Source organism: Oncorhynchus gorbuscha, linkage group LG08 (assembly GCF_021184085.1).
Source record: "Oncorhynchus gorbuscha isolate QuinsamMale2020 ecotype Even-year linkage group LG08, OgorEven_v1.0, whole genome shotgun sequence".
Classification (NCBI taxonomy): Eukaryota; Metazoa; Chordata; class Actinopteri; order Salmoniformes; family Salmonidae; genus Oncorhynchus; species Oncorhynchus gorbuscha.
In genome coordinates, this window is record NC_060180.1 from 2,026,626 (window position 1) to 2,048,174 (window position 21,549).

At 46.3% G+C, this 21,549-nt stretch overlaps 1 protein-coding gene across 1 annotated transcript in view; it reads right to left on the bottom strand.

Moving 5' to 3' along the window:
• LOC124042228 (lysosomal cobalamin transport escort protein LMBD1-like) overlaps positions 1-21,549 on the bottom strand; it is a 148,218-nt gene that overhangs the window by 16,813 nt on the left and 109,856 nt on the right. Inside the window, exons 7-9 of the mRNA XM_046360645.1 lie at positions 18,001-18,023; positions 17,911-17,947; positions 12,488-12,571 (exon numbers count right to left, since the gene is read on the bottom strand). Of these exons, the coding sequence (XP_046216601.1) occupies positions 12,488-12,571; positions 17,911-17,947; positions 18,001-18,023 (144 nt within the window). The remainder of the gene's footprint in view (positions 1-12,487; positions 12,572-17,910; positions 17,948-18,000; positions 18,024-21,549) is intronic.

Here is a 21,549-nt window from a genome sequence, read left to right on the forward strand (position 1 = left end):
GTATTAATTCACCTGTTTCCATACTTTTAATTTTAAACATTTATATTATCTTACTAAGGAGCTGTTTAATCTAACTATTTATCTGTACATTGAATTGTATTGTTTATTTTTTTACACATTCTTTTCTAATCTTTACAGGAAACTGTTAACTAGTAGTTAAGTAGCCTACAGCAAAGTGTGTGTTTAAATCATGTCTAACTTGTTTACAATTGCTGCTAGTTAGTTTTTGCTACCATGTGAGTTTTAGCTTGATTGAGCCTGCTAACTGAGGAGTGTTAATTCACCCGTTGTTAAGCAGTTTAATCTAACTGCTTAAATATTTATCTGTACATGGAATTGTATTTTTTTTTTTTTTTTTATACATTCTTTCCTAATCTTTACAGGAAAATGCCATGGGCACTGTCTGATGTGTGGAGACATCTCACTGCAGCTAATGTAGAAGGAAAAGCTGTGTACGTTTGCAAATAGTGTGTCAAATCATATGTGAAGAATGCAACAAAGATACAGAATCATCTGGCCAAGCGCATAAAGCACTCACAACAAGCAACCTCTGACAAAAGTCCCTCTACTTCCACTTGAGGTGAAAATGATGAATCAGACACCTTATCGATAGCAACAGCTCATGGTCGTCCTGGAATCAGAAAGTTTTTGACTCAATGGAGGGACGTAGTCAGAGAAATGCTGATGAATGTCTGGCTCGAGCTGTGTACGCAACTGGTTCACGTCTGATGCTCACAGGCAATGTGTATTGGAAGAGATTTCTGAATGTTCTTCACCCAGCATACAACCCTCCAACCAGACATGCTTTATCTACTCATTTGCTGGATGCAGAGTAGTTCAGAGTTCAAGTGAAGGTCAAGCAAATCATAGAGTTGGCAGACTGTATTCCAATCATCTCTAATGGGTGGTTGAATGTTTGTGGGCAAGGAATAATTAACTACATATTCTCCACCCCTCAACCATTATTCTACAAGAGCACAGACGTAAGGGACAACAGACACACCGGTCTCTACATTGCAGATGAGCTGAAGGCAGTCATCAATGACCTTGGACCACAGAAGGTATTTACACTGGTGACAGACAATGCTGCGAACATGAAGGCTGTTTGGTCTAAAGTGGAGGAGTCCTACCCTCCCATCACACCCATTGGCCGTGCTGCTCATGCATTGAATCTGCTCCTCAAGGACATCATGGCACTGAAAACAATGGATACATTCTACAATAGAGCCAAGGGAATTGTTAGGTATGGGAAGGGTCATCAAGTTATAGCAACAATCTACCTCCCCAAGCAAAGTGAGAAGAATTAGAGCACCACATTCTATTCTGAAATCAAAAAGCATGAAGACTTCTGCCTGAAGCCCACATACACCGCAGCATACATGTTGAACCCCAAGTATGCTGGCAAGAGCATCCTGTCTGGTGCAGAGATCAACAAGGCCTATGGTGTCATCACTACCGTGTCTCGCTACCTTGGCCTTGGCAGTCTGGTGAAGTACACTTCCAAGCAAGGGCTTTGGGATGGAGATGCAATATGGCAGTCGTGCCAACATATCTCACCTGGTGGAAGGGACTTTGTGGATCTGAGGCTCTTTCCCCTGTTGCCTCCATCATCCTCCAAATCAAACCAACATCAGCCGCCTCAGAGCGCAACTGGTCCTTGTTTGGAAACATTCACGAGGCCTCAGAGTCATGATGTTCAAGAGGTGGACATTGAGGAGGTCCAGGGAGAAGACATGGAAGCCTGAGAGTCTGATGTTAGAGAGGTGGACATTGAGGAGGTCCAGGGAGAAGACATGGAAGCCTCAGAGTCTGATGTTAGAGAGGTGGACATTGAGGAGGTCCAGGGAGAAGACATGGAAGCCTGAGAGTCTGATGTTCAAGAGGTGGACATTGAGGAGGTCCAGGGAGAAGACATGGAAGCCTGAGAGTCTGATGTTAGAGAGTTGGACATTGAGGAGGTCCAGGGAGAAGACATGGAAGCCTGAGAGTCTGATGTTCAAGAGGTGGACATTGAGGAGGTCCAGGGAGAAGACATGGAAGCCTGAGAGTCTGATGTTCAAGAGGTGGACATTGAGGAGGTCCAGGGAGAAGACATGGAAGCCTGAGAGTCTGATGTTCAAGAGGTGGACATTGAGGAGGTCCAGGGAGAAGACATGGAAGCCTGAGAGTCTGATGTTAGAGAGGTGGACATTGAGGAGGTCCAGGGAGAAGACATGGAAGCCTGAGAGTCTGATGTTCAAGAGGTGGACATTGAGGAGGTCCAGGGAGAAGACATGGAAGCCTGAGATTCTGATGTTAGAGAGGTGGACATTGAGGAAGTCCAGGGAGAAGACACGGAAGCCCGAGAGGAAGACAACCAAAGCTTTAGTTTCCAGACTATCATTTTTACAGATGTATGTTGAAAACATTTTTGGGAGATGGATCATTGGGGATCATTCAATATTCCCTTTCTTTTGTTGTTCAGTGAAATCATCCCATGTGAAGAGTCAACTCATTTAATTCAAGTTCAACTTGTAACTAAAATGTTTTTTATTTATTTCTATTGGAAGGATTTAATCATTATGTCTACTTATGATAAGGTAAAATGTTTATGCTTCTGTCTCCATATGATTGGGCAAATATATCCAATGCAAATAAACATCTACATTGAAATGGTATTAATATTAATTTGTATATATTTCCGTTAATTCCCATATATTCCTGTTTATTCCCATATATTCCTGTTTATTCCCATATATTCCCGTTAATTCTCACAGAAAGTTTCCACCTCGGAATATTCCCCAAAATGTGCAAGCCTACCCACATGGAAGTCTAACCCACAACATGTAGTATCTCTGTAATAACTGTTACGGATACCAGTATCCTGTGTGTGTATCCTGTGTGTGTGTGTATCCTGTGTGTGTATCCTGTGTGTGTATCCTGTGTGTGTATCCTGTGTGTGTGTATCCTGTGTGTGTATCCTGTGTGTGTATCCTGTGTGTGTATCCTGTGTGTGTATCCTGTGTGTGTGTGTGTGTGTGTATCCTGTGTGTGTATCCTGTGTGTGTATCCTGTGTGTGTATCCTGTGTGTGTATCCTGTGTGTGTATCCTGTGTGTGTATCCTGTGTGTGTATCCTGTGTGTGTATCCTGTGTGTGTGTGTGTGTGTGTGTCCTGTGTGTGTATCCTGTGTGTGTGTGTGTGTGTGTATCCTGTGTGTGTGTGTGTGTGTGTGTATCCTGTGTGTGTGTGTGTGTGTGTATCCTGTGTGTGTATCCTGTGTGTGTATCCTGTGTGTGTGTGTGTGTATCTTGTGTTCTTTTCTCTCCTTCTCCCCTCACAGGTGAAAATCATCACTCCCCAATCAGTCACCAATCCAATCATCAATCAGAAGACACACATCCTCCTGTTTCCTACCCAATCACAGTTCCTTTCCTTTGGTTTAAAAACCCTGTCAGTTGTTTGCTGTGGAGCTCAATCTCTCTGTAAATGCCATGTCTGTAGGTCTCTGTGTTTCACTCTCTTTGTGTATTGACCTATCTTTTGTTTGAGCACCTCCATAGCACTTTGTCCTCACCTGTGAGTATTGTTTTTGGTTATGGTGTTTGTGTTTGTTTGCTGGTGGGAAAAGGGGGAACCAAGACAAGTCGCCTGTCACGCCTTGGTCATTGTATCTTGTGTTTTTGTTATATGTTTGGGTAGGCCAGGGTGTGACATGGGTTTATATGTTGTATTTCGTATTGGGGTTTGTATTAATTGGGAGTGTGTATGATTAGGGGTGTGTCTAGTTAGGCTTGGCTGCCTGAGACGATTCTCAATTGGAGTCAGGTGATTCTCGTTGTCTCGGATTGGGAACCGTATTTAGGTAGCCTGAGTGCGCGTTGTATTTTGTGGGTGATTGTCCCTGTCTCTGTGTTAGTCACCAGATGGAACGTGAACTAATTACAGCCTGTTTGTTGTTTTCTTCTTCAGTTATTTCATGTACCGCATTTATCTTCATTAAAAGTCATGAGTAACCTACACGCTGCATTTCGGTCTGACTCTCTTCATTCAACAGACGAACGACGTTACAGAATCACCCACCACCATTCACAGACCGAGCAGCGTGTGAACTGGCAGGATCTGAAGGAGGACGTTATGGACAGCAGAAGCATGGAGTATACTACGTGGGAAGAAATCGACAGGTGGGCGGCCGACCCAGAGCGAGTGCAGGAGCCCGCCTTGGATTCCCTACAGTAATGCGAAGAGGGCTATACACGTATGGAATCGAAAAGGAAAGCACGGCTATACAGAGCGAAAACCGAAGGTAACGGGGGAAAGCGCAGAGAGAGAGTGGCTGAGTCAGGAGTCAGACCTGAGCCTACTCTCCCTGTTCATTGTGAGGAGCAGAAATATGAGGACTTCTGGTCTTGGGAGATGATATTAGATGGTAAAGGACCCTGGGCGCACCCGGGAGAATATCGCCGTCCCAAGGAGGAAATAGAAGCAGCTAAAGCGGAGAGGTGCAGGTATGAGGAAGCAGCACGGCGACGCAGTTGGAAACCGGAAAGTCACCCCAAAAAATGTATTGGGGGGGGGCTTTAAGGGAGAATAGTTATGCCAGGTAGGAGACCTGTGCATACTCCCTGTGCTCACCGTTGGGCTAGAGAGACCGGGCAGGCACCGTGTTATGCTATGGAGCGCACGGTGTTTCCAGTGCGGGTGCAGAGCCAGCTGCGACACATACCAGCCCTTCCTATTGGCCGGGCTAGAGTGGGCATCGAGCCAGGTAAGCTTGGGCAGGCTCGGTGCTCAAGAGCTCCAGTGCGCCTGCACGGTCCGGTCTATCCAGAGCCACCTCTACACACCAGTCCTCCGGTAGCAGCTCCCCGCACCAGGCTTCCTGTGCGTGTCCTCGCGCCAGTACCACCAGTTCCAGCACCACGCTCCAGGCCTCCAGTGCGCCTCGCCTGTTCAGCGCAGCCAGTGCTTTTCTCCCCTCCTGCGCTGCCGGAGTCTCCCGCTTGTTCAGCGCAGCCAGAGCTTTTCTCCTCTCCTGCGCTGCCGGAGTCTCCTGTCTGTTCAGCGCAGCCAGAGCTTTTCTCCTCTCCTGCGCTGCCGGAGTCTCCCGCTTGTTTAGCTCAGCCAGAGCTTTTCTCCTCTCCTGCGCTGTTGGAGTCTCCCGCTTGTTTAGCTCAGCCAGAGCCTTTCTCCTCTCCTGCGCTGCCGGAGTCTCCTGTCTGTTCAGCGCAGCCAGAGCTTTTCTCCTCTCCTGCGCTGCCGGAGTCTCCCGCTTGTTTAGCTCAGCCAGAGCTTTTCTCCTCTCCTGCGCTGTTGGAGTCTCCCGCTTGTTTAGCGCAGCCAGAGCTTTTCTCCTCTCCTGCGCTGTTGGAGTCTCCCGCTTGTTTAGCGCAGCCAGAGCTTTTCTCCTCTCCTGCGCTGTTGGAGTCTCCCGCTTGTTTAGCGCAGCCAGAGCTTTTCTCCTCTCCTGCGCTGTTGGAGTCTCCCGCCTGTTCAGCGCAGCCAGAGCTTTTCTCCTCTCCTGCGCTGCCGGAGTCTCCTGTCTGTCCAGCGCCGCCAGTGCTCCCAGTCTGCCCAGCGTCACCAGTCTGCCAGGATCCGCCAGAAGTGCCAGTCTGCCAGGATTCGCCAGAAGTGCCAGTCTTCTAGATCGGCCAGACAACCTGAATCATCCAGTTCCACCAGCCAGCCAGGATTTACCGGAGCCTACTACCTGCCTGGGCTGCCTCTCAGTTCCGGGCTTCCCCTCAGTACCGGGCTGCTTCGGTCCCGGGCTGCCCCTCTGTCCCGGGCTGCCCCTCTGTCCCGAGCTGCTCCTCTGTCCTGAGATGTCCCTCTGTCCCGAGCTGCCCCTCTGTCCCGAGCTGCCCCTCTGTCCCGAGCTGCCCCTCTGTCCCGAGCTGCCCCTCTGTCCCGAGCTGCCCCTCTGTCCCGAGCTGCCTCTCTGTCCCGAGCTGCCCGGTAGATTTCAGTTGTCCTGGTTATTTCAGTTGTCCTGGTTATTTCGTTCACACTTTTACTTTGTCACTATTATAATTATGGGACAAGTGAAATAGTTCCATTGTGCCAGACAAGTTCAATCAGGCACAGATAAGGTATTTTAAATGATTTTAAATAGTATTGGAAGCCAGGTCTGCTCTGCACTGGGATAAGGGCTTTGTCTGTATCAGACAGGAGATGGTACGGGAGGCTACTGTATGATGGCAATGTTGTAATAACATACTCTGTGTGTCAGTGTAAACCCCACCACAAGGCCTTTAGCCCGGCACAGTGGAGCAGACTAAACCCCACTACAAGGCCTTTGGTACAGCACAGAGGAGCAGACTAAACCCCACCACAAGGCCTTTGGTCCGGCACAGAGGAGCAGATTAAACCCCACTACAAGGCCTTTGGTACAGCACAGGGGAGCAGACTAAACCCCACCACAAGGCCTTTGGTCCGGCACAGAGGAGCAGATTAAACCCCACTACAAGGTCTTTGGCCCGGCACAGAGGAGCAGACTAAACCCCACTACAAGGCCTTTGGCCTGGCACAGAGGAGCAACAGTAATTCTACAAGCTGAGCTGTATTGCAGTGTTGACAGCAGCCTCTGAGACACACTTCAAGGCTGTCATTGTGTTCCACTTTACATATTGTTCTATTGGTGTGATGCCACATCTTCCAGGGAACGTTAGCTGCCAGGCAACACAATGTTAGTTACAGGAAGGTAGGCCAACAAATTACATTATTTAAGTAGGTTTATAAAGACAATATATGTATAGATAGTTTTTAGTTTAAGTTTATACATCTGTAACAAACAGTGATTGTTATTTTGGATCTGCAAAATAGCGAGCTTGTGTTACCGAATAGTGTAGGCATAAATGCTGAATTGTGCGCCATGGAACAAAGACATCTCCGGTATCTAGACTGAGGCTGTATTGAGGCTATGTATCTGAGCATGGACTGGGGCCATCTATTAAACGTTAATGATAACTGTAACAGCCCCACACATGCAGACAGCAGACTACCTAGAGCAAGGAGAAGTGGTCCCTACTCTCCATTCACCTCGACAGACAAACAGCCTGGGTAGCTGAATAACAAATCCTGGAGCATTTATGTGCCTTTCTGATACATCAAGATGATACCAAGAAGCTCTGTTTCTGTCCAAGATCACCCACCAACATCATACAGACAGGTACAGTATGGACTGGCTGGTGGGCAGACATGAGCTGGTGTGAAGGTAAATGTTATTGTCTGAGGTGAAGTTACATGGTTATCAGCTAAGCTAATTAACTAATTATCAACCAATTAGTGAATTAGGCCTCATTAAAGTCTCTCTAGGCTCATTAGGGAAGCAGATGACAAAATGCAATACAAAATGCAATACAAAAACATCCATCAAGATTAATTCATCAGATTGAGTTCACTACGGTCACTCACAAACACGCCTGTCTGTCAATCATCCAAATGTATTTATGAAGCCATTTTACACCAATACTGGTTACGTAATGTGACCGACACAGACACTAAGGCATTAAAGCAACCACAGCAGAAGCGTGTGCAGGGCTCTACACTGGCCTTTTTAACAAGGAACACGTGTGTGACTAAATTGAAAAATGGAAGCGCACACAAATACATTTAGGAGCACAATAAAAAAGATTTGAGGTAATAAAGCCAGAATCCTTCATTTTTCTAGGCGCACTGGTGCTCCTAAATAAAATGTCCAGGTTGCACAGCAAAATATTTAAGAGCATATGCAAGTAAAATGGTTGCACTGTAGAGCCCTGCTGTGTGAGAGAAACAGAGAAATACCGGTAGGTAACTCTGCTCCGGAAGGATCCCTGCCTGGCACTTGGTGCTCCCAAAGAGCAAGAAGTATAATCTAACATGACTAGGTGTAATATAATCTAACACGCCTAGGTGTGATATAATCTAACACGCCTAGGTGTAATATAATCTAACACGCCTAGGTGTGATATAATCTAACACGCCTAGGTGTGATATAATCTAACACGCCTAGGTGTGATATAATCTAACACGCCTAGGTGTGATATAATCTAACACGTCTAGGTGTGATATAATCTAACACGCCTAGGTGTGATATAATCTAACACGTCTAGGTGTAATATAATCTAACACGCCTAGGTGTGATATAATCTAACACGCCTAGGTGTAATATAATCTAACACGCCTAGGTGTAATATAATCTAACACGCCTAGGTGTGATAATCTAACACGCCTAGGTGTGATAATCTAACACGCCTAGGTGTGATAATCTAACACGCCTAGGTGTGATAATCTAACATGCCTAGGTGTAATATAATCTAACACGTCTAGGTGTGATATAATCTAACACGCCTAGGTGTGATATAATCTAACATGCCTAGGTGTAATATAATCTAACACGCCTAGGTGTGATATAATCTAACACGCCTAGGTGTGATAATCTAACACGCCTAGGTGTGATATAATCTAACACGCCTAGGTGTGATATAATCTAACACGCCTAGGTGTGATATAATCTAACATGTCTAGGTGTGATATAATCTAACACGCCTAGGTGTGATAAACACGCCTAGGTGTGATAATCTAACACGCCTAGGTGTGATAATCTAACACGCCTAGGTGTGATAATCTAACATGCCTAGGTGTGATATAATCTAACATGCCTAGGTGTGATAATCTAACATGCCTAGGTGTGATATAATCTAACATGCCTAGGTGTGATAATCTAACACGCCTAGGTGTGATATAATCTAACATGCCTAGGTGTGATATAATCTAACACGCCTAGGTGTGATAATCTAACATGCCTAGGTGTAATATAATCTAACACGCCTAGGTGTGATAATCTAACATGACTAGGTGTGATATAATCTAACATGCCTAGGTGTGATAATCTAACACGCCTAGGTGTGATAATCTAACATGCCTAGGTGTAATATAATCTAACACGCCTAGGTGTGATATAATCTAACACGCCTAGGTGTGATAATCTAACACGCCTAGGTGTGATAATCTAACATGCCTAGGTGTGATATAATCTAACACGCCTAGGTATAAACACGCCTAGGTGTGATATAATCTAACACGCCTAGGTGTGATATAATCTAACACGCCTAGGTGTGATATAATCTAACACGCCTAGGTGTGATAATCTAACACGCCTAGGTGTGATATAATCTAACACGCCTAGGTGTGATAATCTAACACGCCTAGGTGTGATAATCTAACACGCCTAGGTGTGATAATCTAACACGCCTAGGTGTGATAATCTAACACGCCTAGGTGTAATATAATCTAACATGTCTAGGTGTGATATAATCTAACATGCCTAGGTGTGATATAATCTAACATGCCTAGGTGTAATATAATCTAACACGCCTAGGTGTGATAATCAACACGCCAATAATCAACACGCCTAGGTGTGATATAATCAACATGCCTAGGTGTGATATAATCACACAGCCAATAATCTAACATGCCTAGGTGTGACAACATGCCTAGGTGTGATATAAACATGCCTAGGTGTGATAGCCTAGGTGTGATAATCTAACACGCCTAGGTGTGATATAATCAACATGCCTAGGTGTGATATAATCTAACATGCCTAGGTGTGATATAATCTAACATGCCTAGGTGTGATAATCTAACACGCCTAGGTGTGATAATCTAACATGCCTAGGTGTAATATAATCTAACACGCCTAGGTGTGATAATCTAACATGACTAGGTGTGATATAATCTAACATGCCTAGGTGTGATAATCTAACACGCCTAGGTGTGATAATCTAACATGCCTAGGTGTAATATAATCTAACACGCCTAGGTGTGATAATCTAACATGACTAGGTGTGATATAATCTAACATGCCTAGGTGTGATAATCTAACATGACTAGGTGTGATATAATCTAACACGCCTAGGTGTGATAATCTAACATGACTAGGTGTGATATAATCTAACACGCCTAGGTGTGATAATCTAACATGACTAGGTGTAATATAATCTAACATGACTAGGTGTAATATAATCTAACACGCCTAGGTGTGATAATCTAACATGACTAGGTGTAATATAATCTAACATGTCTAGGTGTGATATAATCTAACATGACTAGGTGTGATATAATCTAACACGTCTAGGTGTGATATAATCTAACACGTCTAGGTGTAATATAATCTAACACGTCTAGGTGTGATATAATCTAACACGTCTAGGTGTAATATAATCTAACACGCCTAGGTGTAATATAATCTAACACGTCTAGGTGTAATATAATCTAACACTGGTGTAATATAATCAACACGGGCCTAGGTGTAATATAATCTAACACTAGGTGTAATATAATCTAACACGTCTAGGTGTAATATAATCTAACATGTCTAGGTGTGATATAACTAACACGTCTAGGTGTAATATAATCTAACATGAGGTTGGATATAATCTAACACGAATGTACTATAATCTAATACGAAGGTCTTAATCTAACACGCCTAGGTGTAATATAATCTAACACGTCTGGTGTAATGTAATCTAACAGTGGGTGTGGATATAATCTAACACGTCTAGGTGTAATATAATGTAACACGTCTAGGTGTAATATAATCGAACATGTCAGGTGATCAACACACAGCCAATCAGACACTAACACATGACAGGTGATCAACACACAGCCAATCAGACACTACCACATGACAGGTGATCAACACACAGCCAATCAGACACTAACACATGTCAGGTGATCAACACACAGCCAATCAGACACCAACACATGACAGGTGATCAACACACAGCCAATCAGACACCAACACATGACAGCAGTGGAAACAGTAGAGCCAGAAGACTGGTAGGTTGTGTAGCTCTGCTCTTGGGCTCCCTGCTCATCGTTCCTGGCTGGTGCCTGGACATACAGTATATCTGCCATCTCATTACTGTGTAGATGTGAGTTTGGGGAGTGTCATTAGGACTGGCCCCCCTCGGTTAAAGACACACTGTTACAGAAGCTAGCCGGCTGCTTTAACGTTTCATTAGAGCTTGTGAATAAACAGTGGGCCTGTGGAGATGTAAACTGGGAGAGGATGAACGGTGGGGAGGATTGTGAACCACAGAGAGACACTGAGGTTGGAACACAGAATGAATGACTATATAATATGAAGGTCTTTCTATGCCATTAGGAGTCTGTGCTGTTCAGTGGGCCTGTGGAGATGTAAACTGGGAGAGGATGAACGGTGGGGAGGATTGTGACACGTGAACCAAGAGAGGGAGGTTGGAAGGCTTTCTATTCTATTCCATTTATCTTCCATTCTACTCTGTGCTGTTCTCAATGTGACCTGTTAGAGAATGAATGGTGTGGAGGAGGAGTCTAACACTTGAACCATTGTCAAGACAGGTAGGTTGGAACCATTAGAACGGTGGTATTCAAAGTCGGGGGGCAACAGGGGAACTGCAGTGGGGTTCGCCCCCAAAACAATGTATAATAAGATTTTTTTTTTTAGAAAGATAATTTGACTGAGTAAATGAATTTATTGGTTTGGTTTTCATTTTGATAAGAGATGAAAATGTAATGAATTGAAGGTTATTCATTGCTGTAAAAATCAACATGTGTTATTAGATTTGGGGTGGAGATACATTCTGAAACTGTTTGAGATCCAATATAATACTTTGTGTTCTGTGTTTAATTATTTGGTTTAAAGATAGAAATTGAATGACTATGTGTTAGTGTGTTTCTATGGTTCGGGAGGCATTCCATGCGGTTCTAAAACTGGCTCCAAAAACATTTAGGAGACAACAAGTCCAAGAAAATAATATTGGACTGATTTGTTGGACTGGTGAACACAGCCTGGTGACTACAGCCTGGTGAGGGAGGTAGGTAGGTTTTGGGAGGTGGGTGGGTAGGTAGGTTTTGGGAGGTGGGTGGGTAGGTAGGTAGGTAGGTTGGGAGGTAGGTGGGTAGGCGGGTGGGTGGGTGGGGAGGGAGGTGGGTGGGTAGGGGGTGGGTAGGGGGTGGGGAGGGTGGGTAGGTGGGTAGGCGGGTGGGGTGGGTGGGTGGGTGGAGGTGGGGAGGGAGGTGGGTGGGTGGGGGGAGGTGGGTGGGGGGAGTTGGGTAGGCGGGTGGGGTGGGTGGGTGGAGGTGGGGAGGGAGGTGGGTGGGTGGGTGGGTGGGTGGGGGAGGTGGGTAGGGAGGGAGGTGGGTGGGTGGGTGGGGGAGGGAGGTGGGTGGGTGGTGGGTGTGGGGAGGGGGGAGGTGGGTAGGCAGGCGGGGTGGGTGGGTGGGGAGGGAGGGAGGGTGGGTAGGGAGGGAGGGTGGGTGGGTGGGAGGGAGGTGGGTAGGTGGGTGGGTGGGTTGGGCAGCCGGTAAAGAGAGATGACAGTGTTACATTATCAACACACTTATAGAATATTGATTGTTCAATATCTCTTTACTCTCCGACGGTTGAAACTCTAAAATCCATTTAACTTCTCAAAGTGAAAAGTGAAATGACAGACCTGGTTAGATGGGGACCTGAAAGTGTGTTTGTGTGTCTCACCTTGAGTGGTCTGAGGGCAGACCCAACCTTGGTGCAGCAGTGACTCTCTGCTATCTCCAGGTGCCTGCCCCTCCTCTGGAGCACCTAAAGGACCTCAATGAAAACAAGTCTCAATGTGCTGTTGTTCCCTAAACAAGCAGTTAATAAGCCCTGAGAGAAATTAGCCTTGTCTGTGCCAGAACGGACCAGTCTTTGTTCCATTCTCAGTGTTATTACTTATGAATCTTGTCTTGGATGTCTGGTTTTTTAATTGTTATATAAACAAATTGAAACAGAGAGAGATGCTTATGAACAGGGTAAGGTGACCGGGGACAATAGTTTGGTGAAACAGTACAAATAGGACCTACGCAGATGGATCAACATGGTGAAACAGTACAAATAGGACCTACGCAGACGGATCAACATGGTGAAACAGTACAAATAGGACCTACGCAGACGGATCAACATGGTGAAACAGTACAAATAAGACCTACGCAGATGGATCAACATGGTGAAACAGTACAAATAGGACCTACGCAGATGGATCAACATGGTGAAACAGTACAAATAAGACCTACGCAGATGGATCAACATGGTGAAACAGTACAAATAGGACCTACGCAGAAGGATCAACATGGTGAAACAGTACAAATAAGACCTACGCAGATGGATCAACATGGTGAAACAGTACAAATAGGACCTACGCAGATGGATCAACATGGTGAAACAGTACAAATAAGACCTACGCAGATGGATCAACATGGTGAAACAGTACAAATAAGACCTACGCAGATGGATCAACATGGTGAAACAGTACAAATAGGACCTACGCAGATGGATCAACATGGTGAAACAGTACAAATAAGACCTACGCAGATGGATCAACATGGTGAAACAGTACAAATAGGACCTACGCAGATGGATCAACATGGTGAAACAGTACAAATAAGACCTACGCAGATGGATCAACATGGTGAAACAGTACAAATAGGACCTACGCAGATGGATCAACATGGTGAAACAGTACAAATAAGACCTACGCAGATGGATCAACATGGTGAAACAGTACAAATAGGACCTACGCAGATGGATCAACATGGTGAAACAGTACAAATAAGACCTACGCAGATGGATCAACATGGTGAAACAGTACAAATAGGACCTACGCAGATGGATCAACATGGTGAAACAGTACAAATAAGACCTACGCAGATGGATCAACATGGTGAAACAGTACAAATAGGACCTACGCAGATGGATCAACATGGTGAAACAGTACAAATAGGACCTACGCAGACGGATCAACATGGTGAAACAGTACAAATAGGACCTACGCAGACGGATCAACATGGTGAAACAGTACAAATAGGACCTACGCAGACGGATCAACATGGTGAAACAGTACAAATAGGACCTACGCAGACGGATCAACATGGTGAAACAGTACAAATAGGACCTATGCAGATGGATCAATATGGTGAAACAGTACAAATAGGACCTACTCAGATGGATCAACATGGTGAAACAGTACAAATAGGACCTACGCAGATGGATCAACATGGTGAAACAGTACAAATAGGACCTACTCAGATGGATCAACATGGTGAAACAGTACAAATAGGACCTACGCAGATGGATCAACATGGTGAAACAGTAGAAATAGGACCTATGCAGATGGATCAACATGGTGAAACAGTAGAAATAGGACCTATGCAGATGGATCAACATGGTGAAACAGTACAAATAGGACCTACGCAGATGGATCAACATGGTGAAACAGTACAAATAGGACCTACGCAGATGGATCAACATGGTGAAACAGTAGAAATAGGACCTATGCAGATGGATCAACATGGTGAAACCCAAGTACAGGGACAAAGTAGAGGCGCAATTCAGCGGGTCGGACACGGATACGTGACAGGGGCTCCTAACGGTCACGGAGTATAAAAATAAATCCAGCCACATTAAGGCCTCCCTACCGGAGGAGCTGAACACCGTTTTCTCCCGGTTTCAGCACAAAGAGCCGCCGAGAACAACGTGGTCTACACGGGGGACCTATGGAAGTCATTTGAACGTGTTAACCCTCGCAAGACTGCCGGCCACCATCATCCCTGTTCCTAGAACGCAAAAGTAACTCAACTGAGTGACTATCGACCAATAGCACTCACTTCCGTCATCATGAAGTGCTTCTAGAGGCCAGTCAAGGTTCAGATCAACTCCTCCTTCCCCAACACACAGGACCGTCTCCTGTTCACCTTCTGCCCTGACAGACCCACGGACCAGGCAATCTGCACTGCACATAACTCTTTTCTCCCCACACCACCTCAACGGTCACTTACCTGCTGCCCCCCCCCCCACCCCAACAGACTTTTACTCTGCCCCCACCCCAACGGCATTAATCACCGTTGCAGTTGTCAATATGCATACTATAGATACATGTTTTTCTAATGCATTGGACTTGGTCCCCCCACCTCCTCAATGGTCATGCTGCTCCCCTTATGGTCATAGTCTTTACTCTGCCCCCATCCCCTCAATGGTCATGCTGCTCCCCCTATGGTCATAGTCTTTACTCTGCCCCCACCCCCTCAATGGTCATGCTGCTCCCCCTATGGTCATAGTCTTTACTCTGCCCCCACATCCTCAATGGTCATGATGCTCCCCCTATGGTCATAGTCTTTACTCTGCCCCCACTTCCTCAATGGTCATGCTGCTCCCCCTATGGTCATAGTCTTTACTCTGCCCCCACATCCTCAATGGTCATGCTGCTCCCCCTATGGTCATAGTCTTTACTCTGCCCCCACCTCCTCAATGGTCATGCTGCTCCCCCTATAGTCATAGTCTTTACTCTGCCCCCACTTCCTCAATGGTCATGCTGCTCCCCCTATGGTCATAGTCTTTACTCTGCCCCCACCCCCTCAATGGTCATGCTGTTCCCCTATGGTCATAGTCTTTACTCTGCCCCCACATCCTCAATGGTCATGCTGCTCCCCCTATGGTCATAGTCTTTACTCTGCCCCCACCTCCTCAATGGTCATGCTGCTCCCCCTATAGTCATAGTCTTTACTCTGCCCCCACTTCCTCAATGGTCATGCTGCTCCCCCTATGGTCATAGTCTTTACTCTGCCCCCACTTCCTCAATGGTCATGCTGCTCCCCCTATGGTCAGTCTTTACTCTGCCCCACCTCCTCAATGGTCATGCTGCTCCCCCTATGGTCATAGTCTTTACTCTGCCCCCACCTCCTCAATGGTCATGCTGCTGCCCCCCCCACCTCCTCAATGGTCATGCTGCTCCCCCTATGGTCATAGTCTTTACTCTGCCCCCACCTCCTCAATGGTCATGCTGCTCCCCCTATGGTCATAGTCTTTACTCTGCCCCCACTTCCTCAATGGTCATGCTGCTCCCCCTATGGTCATAGTCTTTACTCTGCCCCCACCTCCTCAATGGTCATGCTGCTCCCCCTATGGTCATAGTCTTTACTCTGCCCCCACCTCCTCAATGGTCATGCTGCTCCCCCTATGGTCATAGTCTTTACTCTGCCCCCACCTCCTCAATGGTCGTGCTGCTCCCCTACGGTCAGTCTTTACTCTGCCCCCACCTCCTCAATGGTCATGCTGCTCCCCCTATGGTCATAGTCTTTACTCTGCCCCCACTTCATCAATGGTCATGCTGCTCCCCCTATGGTCATAGTCTTTACTCTGCCCACACCTCCTCAATGGTCATGCTGCTCCCCCTATGGTCATAGTCTTTACTCTGCCCCCACCTCCTCAATGGTCATGCTGCTCCCCCTATGGTCAGTCTTTACTCTGCCCCCACCTCCTCAATGGTCATGCTGCTCCCCCTATGGTCATAGTCTTTACTCTGCCCCCACTTCCTCAATGGTCATGCTGCTCCCCCTATGGTCATAGTCTTTACTCTGCCCCCACCTCCTCAATGGTCATGCTGCTCCCCTATGGTCATAGTCTTTACTCTGCCCCCACCTCCTCAATGGTCATGCTGCTCCCCTATGGTCATAGTCTTTACTCTGCCCCCACCTCCTCAATGGTCATGCTGCTCCCCCTATGGTCATAGTCTTTACTCTGCCCCCACCTCCTCAATGGTCATGCTGCTCCCCCTATGGTCATAGTCTTTACTCTGCCCCCACCTCCTCAATGGTCATGCTGCTCCCCCTATGGTCATAGTCTTTACTCTGCCCCCACCTCCTCAATGGTCATGCTGCTCCCCTATGGTCATAGTCTTTACTCTGCCCCCACCTCCTCAATGGTCATGCTGCTCCCCCTATGGTCATAGTCTTTACTCTGCCCCCACCTCCTCAATGGTCATGCTGCTCCCCCTATGGTCATAGTCTTTACTCTGCCCCCACCTCCTCAATGGTCATGCTGCTCCCCCTATGGTCATAGTCTTTACTCTGCCCCCACCTCCTCAATGGTCATGCTGCTCCCCCTATGGTCATAGTCTTTACTCTGCCCCCACCTCCTCAATGGTCATGCTGCTCCCCCTATGGTCATAGTCTTTACTCTGCCCCCACTTCCTCAATGGTCATGCTGCTCCCCCTATGGTCATAGTCTTTACTCTGCCCCCACCTCCTCAATGGTCATGCTGCTCCCCCTATGGTCATAGTCTTTACTCTGCCCCCACCTCCTCAATGGTCATGCTGCTCCCCTATGGTCATAGTCTTTACTCTGCCCCCACCTCCTCAATGGTCATGCTGCTCCCCCCTCAATATGGTCATAGTCTTTACTCTGCCCCCACCTCCTCAATGGTCATGCTGCTCCCCCTATGGTCATAGTCTTTACTCTGCCCCCACCTCCTCAATGGTCATGCTGCTCCCCCTATGGTCATAGTCTTTACTCTGCCCCCACCTCCTCAATGGTCATGCTGCTCCCCCTATGGTCATAGTCTTTACTCTGCCCCCACCTCCTCAATGGTCATGCTGCTCCCCCTATGGTCATAGTCTTTACTCTGCCCCCACCTCCTCAATGGTCATGCTGCTCCCCCTATGGTCATAGTCTTTACTCTGCCCCCACCTCCTCAATGGTCATGCTGCTCCCCCTATGGTCATAGTCTTTACTCTGCCCCCACCTCCTCAATGGTCATGCTGCTCCCCCTATGGTCATAGTCTTTACTCTGCCCCCACCTCCTCAATGGTCATGCTGCTCCCCAGTCTGATGGTCATAGTCTTTACTCTGCCCCCACCTCCTCAATGGTCATGCTGCTCCCCCTATGGTCACAGTCTTTACTCTAACTGCACCCTAATGGACATGTATTCATCATCCCTGCTACAGTTCTGAATTTACACTGATATTTATATTGTATTTAGGACCATGTTCATTATTTTATTTCACTTGGTCCTGCATGTTGGAGCTCAGAGCCTAAGATTTCTACTGTACCCTGCAATCACACCTGAACATGTGACAAACACTCTGAATCTGAACAACAATCGCACCTGTAGCTTGTCCTCAAACTCCTGGAGGTTAAACAGTCTGAAGGCGAAGGACTGTAGGTGTCCCCTCAAACAGTCCTGGAGGAGGACGACGACAGAGGACGCCCGTCCTCACACTGGAGACAAACAGACAAAGAGGAGGCATGAGAGGACTGTAGGTGTTCTACAGTTAACAGTCTGAAGGTATGAGAGGACTGTAGGTGTTCTACAGTTAACAGTCTGAAGGTATGAGAGGACTGAAGGTGTTCTACAGTTTCAACAGTCTGAAGGCATGAGAGGACTGTAGGTGTTCTACAGTTTCAACAGTCTGAAGGCATGAGAGGACTGTAGGTGTTCTACAGTTCAACAGTCTGAAGGTATGAGAGGACTGTAGGTGTTCTACAGTTTCAACAGTCTGAAGGTATGAGAGGACTGTAGGTGTTCTACAGTTTCAACAGTCTGAAGGTATGAGAGGACTGTAGGTGTTCTACAGTTAACAGTCTGAAGGTATGAGAGGACTGTAGGTGTTCTACAGTTTCAACAGTCTGAAGGTATGAGAGGACTGTAGGTGTTCTACAGTTAACAGTCTGAAGGTATGAGAGGACTGTAGGTGTTCTACAGTTAACAGTCTGAAGGTATGAGAGGACTGTAGGTGTTCTACAGTTAACAGTCTGAAGGTATGAGAGGACTGTAGGTGTTCTACAGTTAACAGTCTGAAGGCATGAGAGGACTGTAGGTGTTCTACAGTTAACAGTCTGAAGGTATGAGAGGACTGTAGGTGTTCTACAGTTAACAGTCTGAAGGTATGAGAGGACTGTAGGTGTTCTACAGTTAACAGTCTGAAGGTATGAGAGGACTGTAGGTGTTCTGTTAACAGTCTGAAGGTATGAGAGGATGAGAGGACTGAGAGGACTAGGTGTTCTACAGTTAACAGTCTGAAGGTATGAGAGGACTGTAGGTGTTCTACAGTTTCAACAGTCTGAAGGCATGAGAGGACTGTAGGTGTTCTACAGTTAACAGTCTGAAGGTATGAGAGGACTCTGAAGGTAGGTGTGTTCTACAGTTAACAGTCTGAAGGTATGAGAGGACTGTAGGTGTTCTACAGTTAACAGTCTGAGGAGGACTGTAGGTGTTCTACAGTTAACAGTCTGAAGGCATGAGAGGACTGTAGGTGTTCTGAAGGTATGAGAGGACTGTAGTTTCTAACAGTCTGAAGGTATGAGAGGACTGTAGGTGTTCTACAGTTAACAGTCTGAAGGTATGAGAGGACTGTAGGTGTTCTACAGTTAACAGTCTGAAGGTATGAGAGGACTGTAGGTGTTCTACAGTTAACAGTCTGAAGGTATGAGAGGACTGTAGGTGTTCTAGGTGTTCTGACAGTTTCTAACAGTCTGAAGGCATGAGAGGACTGTCTGAGGTGTTCTACAGTTAACAGTCTGAAGGTATGAGAGGACTGTAGGTGTTCTACAGTTAACAGTCTGAAGGCATGAGAGGACTGTAGGTGTTCTACAGTTAACAGTCTGAAGGCATGAGAGGACTGTAGGTGTTCTACAGTTAACAGTCTGAAGGCATGAGAGGACTGTAGGTGTTCTACAGTTAACAGTCTGAAGGCATGAGAGGACTGTAGGTGTTCTACAGTTAACAGTCTGAAGGTATGAGAGGACTGTAGGTGTTCTACAGTTTCAACAGTCTGAAGGCATGAGAGGACTGTAGGTGTTCTACAGTTAACAGTCTGAAGGTATGAGAGGACTGTAGGTGTTCTACAGTTAACAGTCTGAAGGTATGAGAGGACTGTAGGTGTTCTACAGTTAACAGTCTGAAGGCATGAGAGGACTGTAGGTGTTCTACAGTTTCAACAGTCTGAAGGTATGAGAGGACTGTAGGTGTTCTACAGTTTCAACAGTCTGAAGGCATGAGAGGACTGTAGGTGTTCTACAGTTTCAACAGTCTGAAGGTATGAGAGGACTCTGAAGGTATGAGAGGACTGTAGGTGTTCTACAGTTTCAACAGTCTGAAGGTATGAGAGGACTGTAGGTGTTCTACAGTTTCAACAGTCTGAAGGCATGAGAGGACTGTAGGTGTTCTACAGTTTCAACAGTCTGAAGGCATGAGAGGACTGTAGGTGTTCTACAGTTTCAACAGTCTGAAGGCATGAGAGGACTGTAGGTGTTCTACAGTTTCAACAGTCTGAAGGTATGAGAGGACTGTAGGTGTTCTTAACAGTCTGAGTTTCAACAGTCTGAAGGTATGAGAGGACTGTAGGTGTTCTACAGTTTCAACAGTCTGAAGGTATGAGAGGACTGTAGGTGTTCTACAGTTTCAACAGTCTGAAGGTATGAGAGGACTGTAGGTGTTCTACAGTTAACAGTCTGAAGGTATGAGAGGACTGTAGGTGTTCTACAGTTAACAGTCTGAAGGCATGAGAGGACTGTAGGTGTTCTACAGTTAACAGTCTGAAGGTATGAGAGGACTGTAGGTGTTCTACAGTTAACAGTCTGAAGGTATGAGAGGACTGTAGGTGTTCTACAGTTAACAGTCTGAAGGCATGAGAGGACTGTAGGTGTTCTACAGTTTCAACAGTCTGAAGGCATGAGAGGACTGTAGGTGTTCTACAGTTTCAACAGTCTGAAGGTTAACAGTCTGAGAGAGACTGTAGGTGTTCTACAGTTTCAACAGTCTGAAGGCATGAGAGGACTGTAGGTGTTCTACAGTTTCAACAGTCTGAAGGCATGAGAGGACTGTAGGTGTTCTACAGTTTCAACAGTCTGAAGGCATGAGAGGACTGTAGGTGTTCTACAGTTTCAACAGTCTGAAGGCATGAGAGGACTGTAGGTGTTCTACAGTTTCAACAGTCTGAAGGTATGAGAGGACTGTAGGTGTTCTACAGTTTCAACAGTCTGAAGGTATGAGAGGACTGTAGGTGTTCTACAGTTTCAACAGTCTGAAGGTATGAGAGGACTGTAGGTGTTCTACAGTTTCAACAGTCTGAAGGTATGAGAGGACTGTAGGTGTTCTACAGTTTCAACAGTCTGAAGGTATGAGAGGACTGTAGGTGTTCTACAGTTTCAACAGTCTGAAGGTATGAGAGGACTGAAGGTGTTCTACAGTTTCAACAGTCTGAAGGTATGAGAGGACTGTGTTCTAGTCTGTGTTCTACAGTTTCAACAGTCTGAAGGTATGAGAGGACTGAAGGTGTTCTACATTTTCAACAGTCTGAAGGTATGAGAGGACTGTAGGTGTTCTACATTTTCAACAGTCTGAAGGTATGAGAGGACTGAAGGTGTTCTACAGTTTCAACAGTCTGAAGGTATGAGAGGACTGTAGGTGTTCTACAGTTTCAACAGTCTGACTCTGGCTCTGGAGGGAAGGGGTTTTAATAGGGGAGTGAGGAGACGCCCCTTTCTGTTTTTTTAACACCCTTCGTCACATGTTATAATTATGCAAGCTCAGTAAAGCTCAGTAAAGCTCAGTAAAGCTCAATCAGGCTTAAATAGAGCATTTGAAATGATTTCCAATAGTATTTGAACCCAGGTCTGGCTGCATGCCACCAGCTCACGTCAGCTCTGTGGCATCACCTACAACAGGGACCAATGGCAGACTGGCTTTTAGTCATCAACCTCCACATTCCTTACAGCCAGAGGTCATAACAAATCCCATCCCATT